This window comes from Tubulanus polymorphus, chromosome 1 (genome assembly GCF_964204645.1).
Source record: "Tubulanus polymorphus chromosome 1, tnTubPoly1.2, whole genome shotgun sequence".
Taxonomy (NCBI): domain Eukaryota; kingdom Metazoa; phylum Nemertea; class Palaeonemertea; order Tubulaniformes; family Tubulanidae; genus Tubulanus; species Tubulanus polymorphus.
Window position 1 is genome coordinate 4887060 of NC_134025.1, and position 8452 is coordinate 4895511.

The 8452-nt window shown below is 38.3% G+C and overlaps 1 protein-coding gene across 1 annotated transcript; it reads left to right on the forward strand.

Moving 5' to 3' along the window:
• The first annotated feature begins 1500 nt into the window (after positions 1-1500).
• LOC141915445 (uncharacterized) lies at positions 1501-8004 on the forward strand. The gene is made up of 8 exons (XM_074806971.1): positions 1501-1689; positions 2973-3175; positions 3496-3585; positions 3665-3720; positions 4252-4378; positions 4774-4898; positions 5598-6914; positions 7710-8004. The coding sequence occupies exons 1-8, from the start codon at positions 1501-1503 to the stop codon at positions 7829-7831; spliced, it is 2229 nt and encodes a 742-aa protein (XP_074663072.1). The 3' UTR covers positions 7832-8004.
• Positions 8005-8452: the final 448 nt, after the last annotated feature.

Here is an 8452-nt window from a genome sequence, read left to right on the forward strand (position 1 = left end):
TTTGAATTACCAAAAAACTTACTTCCGTCGATTTCTAACTGGCTGCGGTGGGGGATGGGTGATTATAGGACGTGCAAAAATTAATTCTCAAGATTTATTTCTAAATCTTTAGATTATAAGATCTTTATGCAATTCAAACATTGATTCGATTCCCTTCGGCGCTTATAATGGCTACAAGTGATTAGATATCCATTAATTCGGCTCGGTTATATTTAGTTTATGTTAGTATTTGCCTTATCCCTTGCTCGAGATAAAGAGCGATCGAAGCAATTTAGAAACGGACGTATGTAATGGACAAAAATGAGACATTGATGCATTCGTTGGATGGCATTTTGAGATCATTAATGCTTTCGTTGTCTACGAATTGCCATGCATATCAAATTCGATTCAACATAAAAACAACGCGATAAAGGTTGCAATAGTAAATGGACCGAAGTTATTTTCTTATAATTTTTCAAGTGCATAAGGATATGAAATAGCATGCCAACGACTGTCGAAAAACAGCAAGGACACAACAAATCTCCAATACCAATACATCCAATACGTATCTTTCTCTGTTCTGAATCCATCCATCTACGTCGCTGAAACGGTTTGCCAACTTAATGACCCAACCGTTTTCAAATTCTTATAAGTAACATGAAGTCATCTTTTCACCAATTCGGTAATACTCAAATAGATTTGAGTTAAATGTTTAGACTCGGGTCTAGTTGCTAGCTGTGCACTTACTACATTTGGATTGAGTCCTACAATCGTTGGGAGCATAAATCATTCTTTCGTTCGAATCGAACCTTTTTGTCATGGTGTTTTTTTCCAAAGGAATAAACGACATAACTGTCAACTTTGGCACAACAGGTTGGCTTAAGAAAAATTTCGTCACCGCATAGGGCTGTTTAGTAACTTCATTTTAAGAAAGATTCTTTGTTTGTTGCTGTAAGAATGCGTGTAATTTATGTATCGAGAAGGAATATTCCACCGAGAAGCTAATCTAACGTACGCCGTTTAAATAAAGCATATCAGAAATCGTACTGACATACATTTTTTGTCGCAGGAAAAACTACGCCGATCATTTGTTATTTGAATGGCAGACATAATGTAATATAATATAATTCGTTTTTTCGTCCATTATACCTAGATTGTATAGAACTCTTCTTTGGCAGCTCAATCAAACGTCAGCGTATTTTTCATATATTTAGAAACGCATTCACGTGAATAGCGGCACCTGTACTGATATGTTTTGTCTGGCTACTAAGTGTCGCTTGGTTAGTCGCGCTGTAATTAATAAATATGTTTCGGCCGACCTGCAAAGATTGTCATTCGGTTGTGTGATTTACCTAGTCGTAATAAATGCCACGATTTATGAATGTTGAACCTGTGGGCAATTAATTTTTACTTTTAGTCTATTCGAAAGTAATATACTTCTAGTCGATGACAATATGCGAAAAGCCAGCAAAGCAAGTAGTTGAATTTGAAAATTGGAAATCTGGCTAAAACTGCGTTATTATGAAAGGAATACGCGGACAAATGCAAAACAGTGAGCTACTCGAGGATATTATGAAGCAGGATGACTCCAAGGATGCATTCAATTCAGATTTGAAGAAGAAAGTTGGCGATTATGTCATTGGGAAAGTATTGGGTGAAGGGGCTTTTGCGAAGGTGAGACTTGGAATCCACCTTCCCACGAAAGAAAAGGTTTGTAATTTAAGAGAAATTTTGCATGAAATTTTGAGAATACTATCAGCGTTTTTTTTAAAGATTTACACTTCTACAAAAGGCAGTATAACTCCTATCTTCACACGATATCGTTGAATTTTCGTTGAAATACTTCCATCGACTTTTGTCGTATACAAACCTCTTATTAATTAATAATTGATATATTCGGCTTTTAGCATGTTTTACGCACGGGTAATTTCATTACGGAAAGATAGTTAGTAAATACAATCATTCCAAAGTAGGTGATTAGCGGATATTCAACAGTGAATGTCAATCTTCAAGTATACGTGGAGTGGTTTTGTACTTGTGTATTGAGGAACTAAGGGGATTTTGATATTGAATTACTGTGTCCGTGCCTAAGCTTCTCGACGGATCTGATATCGGTTAAGCAAACATCGCGAAACAATCAAATCGAAAACTGAGGCGAGATTTTTGTTAAGTATCGTCTAAGCTGAGGTACAAGTGTCAGATAGATTATCCTTTCTTCATCGATCTACATCACCAACAGCTGCCTAGTCGCGACACGTGCAACATATCCCCTAGAAAATATCCCTTTTAATATAATATAAATCGAAAAGAGTCCTCTTGCAAAAGAGTCCGTAACTCTTGCAATTGGCATATAGTATCACTAACCAGTTATTTGCAAATTGATTCAAAACTGGGCATGGTTAAACGTTTGCACATTCGTTGATGATTTGCAAAATTTTCACGTCCTTTGGATAAGCTCACGAATGATGTCTTCACCCTTTGTTGAATTATGGTCGTAAAACTATTGGCGAAATCGTCTGCAGTGATTTAAAGCAATAATCCTCCACGCAGACGTGATGAAAGGTCAAGGACAAGGCATATTGCGCAGGCCCACGCAATGAGATGACGCTTACCGTAAGTCGGAAATGAGCGGCTCCGACGTCCCGATAAATTTTGAAGAACAATAGCGCATTATGTAGAATTTGTCTTCATTAGATTCGCATTATCAAATTTTCTGAACGTCTACATATTCGATTTATCGCGCGGAGAGATATTCGATCGCTCGCAAAATCATTTTTTATTTAGACTTAATAGCATTCATAGCCTTATTGTTAAAGCCTTCTCACAGTCTTGTATAATGTCAAACAACCAATAGATATATGTCATATGATAGATTTTAAGGTCATTAATTTAAACAGAGTGCTCTAAGATATTCCGATAGAGCTAATATATAAACTGAAAATACATATAAAGCAATGATGCCGGAAAATTATTTTTCGATGTTTTCTTTTAAGGTCGCAGTAAAAATCGTGAACAAAGCTAACGTCAAACGACACCCGTATATGAAGAAGCATTTCAGACGAGAGGCGACGATTTTGCAAAAACTTGACCATCCTAATATCATACAGATTTACGACCTCATGGAAACAGAGAATTGTTTTTATTTGGTGACCGAATGGGCAGATGGGGGTGACTTCGTTAAGTACCTCAATTTAAGGTACCGTATACGCATATCATTCTCTGCTATAGGCCTGTTGTATATACAGTCAAACCGGCTTAATCCGAATCGGCTTAATCCAGATTTTGGTTTAATCTAGGTATTATTTGCTGTTCATTTGTTCATTAACATACACGAAAACTACTTATAATGTGAATTATAATTAATCCCAGATACCGGATGAATTCTTGTGGTCTCAAATGATCCAAATTAAGCCGGTTCTACTGTATACAACCAATGTTCAAGAACATAACCATAAATTAGATGATTTGAGATGAAGAAGAAACTATGCTCGACAGAAAATGTATTTATAAATTCAGGCGAATATTGAACGAATTTGAAGCTCGTCGAATTATGCGCCAGTTAGTCTCAGCGGTCGATCATATGCACAAGACCCATGTAGTTCACAGGTATTGAAATATTAGATAATGAATTTTGAGTGCACATTTTCATCCACAATTCTGAACTGCATTTATTTCCCTTTGTTAGAGATCTGAAACTGGAAAATGTGATGCTTGATAAAGATATAAATGTGAAGTTGATAGGTAAGTTCTGTTTTCAGTAAAGTTGGAAATGATAGATAAATGTAGGTGGAGTTTTGTATATATTAACACATTTTATTGCCATTGATAACACCGAACGGTCGTAATGTGAAAAGGTGAACTGTCAATATACGGTCAGCGGTTTTACCACTGAAGACAACTCCAATCAGTAGAGCTAATGACACTTTATTGTCGCAATAAATTGCATCATCGTAAGATCTTCCTGATTTGGTCTGTGTATGGTGCGTGTCAGTACAAATAACTACGAACGACACCAACGTCGCAGTGTCAGGTCATTTTGTCAGTAGTCACATTGTAATTAATGGCCACGACCTCAAATTATTTCTTTTCGACGTGTTAGCAGGACAAATAGGTTACTGAAACGTACCCAACCCACAAAAAGTATTATTTTCTTCAAAAACAACACAATATATAACAAACATTTGTGGTTAACTAACACAAAATCCCTAGCAATCATGTATATATATATATATATAGTTTTGGCTACTGATGAAGTATATGGTTGTATTATAGATTTCGGTCTTGGGAATGTCTTCAACGATTCGAAGATTTTACTCACAAACTGTGGTTCTCCAGGTTACACAGCACCGGAAGTGCTGACGAAGAAGCCACACGGACCAGCAGTCGACATATGGGCATTGTGAGTAAAGCAACCTATAGATAAGTAACTAAATACAAAAAGAATTTGACGACGTAAAAACCGTTACAATAATATTTATATACATTTCTTTTTACCTATTATGCATTAACTTAAGGGGTTTCGTGTGAGTAGATGAGCAATCATCAATATTGGCATTTCAAAATAACAATAACAATTGTGAATTTTGGCGTTTATTTTGTGATTATATGTATTTCATAACTCTTTTGGATAAATTTTGATAATTATGTGAGAATGATAGAAAAATGAGAGAATTTTATTAAGTCTATATCTAGTATATACGTTTCAAATATTCTTACCGCCCCCGGACAGAATTTAAAGTTTATGGACACGAAAAAACTGCTCCACATTACCCCGTTTTCATTGCACCATTCCAGGGGAATAAACCTGTTTGTGATGCTTACCGGAACCCTGCCATTTCTGGTTGACAGTCCGACCAATTATACTAAATTACACGCCACCATGCTTAAAGGACCGAATATTCCCAGCCATCTCTCAGACGGTAAGTCAATAAGATTCGTGGAAACCGAGACACAATTAAGCGGATCTGCAACGCACGCTTATTTAAGCCGGTAATTCGTTTCATTTCGCGTCTTATTTGCCTTTCAATGATGTCCGCTAAGGGTTCATTGGTGCGGTCATACCGATTGAAATCGCACCAAATCACGTCGACAGATCGGTTCTCATCAGTAATCAATGTTATAACGATGCCGCCGCCAGAGATCGCAATTCCAAATCATATAACACAAACTGATTAAAAGTGTCGAATCTCAACGGACCAGGAGTCGATATTATGAATGGAAAGCAAAACCAAATTCACAGGAGTCTCTATTTGATTAAACTCGTGCTGGGTATTCTGATCGCTTTTATCGCACTGACTGGAATCAGTCCGAAACTGACAGCACGAAATTCCAAACTACCATCACAAAACATGTCGAGATATGTTGTAAAAGAAAATCTTTTCAGCTTCGTCAAAAGCGATATCGAAACTCGGTCAAGGTTGCATTTACTCTCGACTCCTGAGAGCACGTGCATACTGTTAAATGTAGTCGGGCCATGATAGTCGGTCCATTTGCAATTAGCCTGAGCTTTGCCTTCTCTTTCTCGTATTCGTCTAATAGCCACCAAGGCTTTAGACCTAATGTCTTAGATTCCTATAATGACACCTTATTGCTATCATTATACTAATTCACTGTTTCAGAATGTCAAGATTTACTCAACTGTCTTTTGGACCCGGATCCTTCGCGTCGTATTAAGATGGCGGTACTCCGAGTTCACCCGTGGTTGAACGACGGTTTTAAAACGTTTCCCCAAACTGTTCCACTGAAAAGATGGCCGCCAACTCTGGACCAAGACATTACCGATTTCATGATGGATGAACTGGATATAGATAGCGAGGATATCCGAATTTCTTTCGCTAATGCTAAGATCAATTGCATTATGGCAACGTACAGCTTGCTTAAGCGCCGTAAATTAATGAGTTTACCTTTTCCCAAAGGAGAACCGCTAAGTAAAGACGACATAGTAGACGATATCCCACAATTAGACCGTAGTCCCGGGGTTCGTTTTTACAACATAGATATTTCCGGAGATATTGACTATAAACTCGTGGCTGCAGGTGAACAGACAGGAGAGGGAAGCGAGAGAATTTTCGATACGGGGAATTCAAAGAAGCCAATATATCCTACGACACTTTATGAGGCCGCTGGCGCAAGGTACGGCGGAGAGAGGCTAGCGCAAAGAGACGCGGCCATGTCCGCCTCTTCTCGCTCGAGTTTGCAAACTAAAGATTCAAACAGCGTTGTAGATTATAGGGATTGCCTGAGGAAACTGTACGTTAAAAGTCGAGAAGGAGCGCATAGTGTTTCCGAGGGCGTGCTGCAATTGGCAACGAAGAGAACACCTTCGCGTGGGTCGGGAACAGCGACCAGCTTGTCAATGTCATCTTCTTCCCCAAAACAAAACAAACAGTACGTACGACAAGCACTGCGAAACCAATTCAATGCTTCCAACTCAAAAATCCGGAGCAAAATTGGTGACATCGACGCTATGAAAGGTGCGATTACTTATAGAAAATTGAAACCTGGTTACTCTGGTGAATACGATGGGTTTATGAGACGGTCTGGAAACAGCACATCACGATTACGCGTCCTCAAAACCCTGTCCTCGAGTAAACGAAGACTACCAGTACCCCCACCTAATTCTGCAGCTCACCGTCAGTTTGATTTGGACAGCGGAACTAATAATGGCCGCAGCGAATCGACTGCTGATGAGACATCTAGATGTAACATGTGTGAAAACCTCGCCGAACTGGAGAGAGAATTCTATTGTCGATTCCGAGTACAGAACGTAGAAGCGGAAAATAATTACAATAGCACTACACCAAGAAAACCAGTTCCCTTGAGACATTCGACTCGCGAGATGCCGAAACAATCGGTACTGACAGCACGGGAACTCCTTGACCACCAGGGTATCCGAGGTTTGCCCTTCACGAAATACGGAAGGCAGAAAGTTCAAGGTAATTTACGTTTAAGGGATGGTAACCTTAAAATGCGTTTGGAAACATTTCCGGTATTGATAAGCCTTTAGAAGAATCGATCAGACCGACCGTACCCACACTTTTTCGAGATATCATCGGTGAATGATCATAAAATGTGTTTGGACCATCATTCAAAACGCGTTTTCTATACGTTTATTACATACATATCTTCGACCAACATAGTTTATGTCTGTTTTTTGATTGCCAATTTCTAACGGATACATCTAAATGGATGCATCTTGTGACATGTTTACATGCGTTTTATCGAACTAATTCAACGATCATCCATTTCCCCACACATACACACACATTCGCACTATTACACAATATCCAACACCCGGTGTGAATTTACATAAGCCGATTAGTCGGAGGCTTCTAAAGACTAGGAAAACATATTTCTGGTATTTAAGTCAACTACACCGTTAGCAGCATACCAATATCTATTATCATGAATTCTAATGCCAAAGAATTACATACCAAACTCTAGTGCCACAACGTATTTATCATTAAGACATATATACACATCATTTATCCTTATTCTATGGTTTAATAGACATTTACATCCCGGAGTTGCCAGTTCCTCACAGAAACCAAAAGCTTAAATATTGAGAAATTAACAATTTAAATGACTGAAAAAACCTTAATTATCCTAAAGGCTAAAATGCTTTAATTGTCGAAACATTTTCCCTGGGAGGCCATTGCATCGTGGAAAAGAATGAAATAACTTTCATTTCATAACCGTTTTGTTTATCGTTGAATGCATTGTGTTTTCAGGGTTCATGTTCCAAGGAGAAAACGAGGATGAAGCGCCGGTTATGCAGCCTATGCCAAAGCGAGTCGTGATTCACATTCCTCAAGTTCCGAATGAAAACATGACCGTCGTCACGTTGCGATGATACACGGTGAAACAGATCATAGGTTAATCGTGTGGCCCTGAGGATTGTTAGTGATTACGTGTGAATATTCTATATTTTAATGTTCCACGGGGATTTAATGAATAGATCTTAAAGAATACATTCGGATTTTTTACGACTGTTGCCGAAGACGATACACGAACACTCGCCATAATTTGTTTTCTTCTGAGCTTATTAGTTCCATAGCACTTCTGGTTACAGTCTCTTCCGTGAATAAATAATATCTCTATTATATATTCAGTGTTTATTTCTGACATTCTTGAGATTTTGGATATTTTTGCGATTCCCAAAAGAACATTACAAATCCATCACCAAGCTTCCTTTTTACCGAGGCTCCATTTAGATCCACGTCACGCACGGCTTAGTAGTTTTATGAAAGGTTTTCTGACTGCTATTTTCGGTGATCGGCAAATGTTGAATGCGCCCAAGCATGCTTAATCTACTTTGAAGGCCACACTCAGCAAACAATTAGCGCATAAGAGATGCCCAGCTCTGTTAAAGGACTCCTTGATATGTATCATACGAGATATATTTACCCCAATATTTGATATAAAACATAACCGCCCTGATCATCTCTGAAACATAAAACATTCATAAAACGGC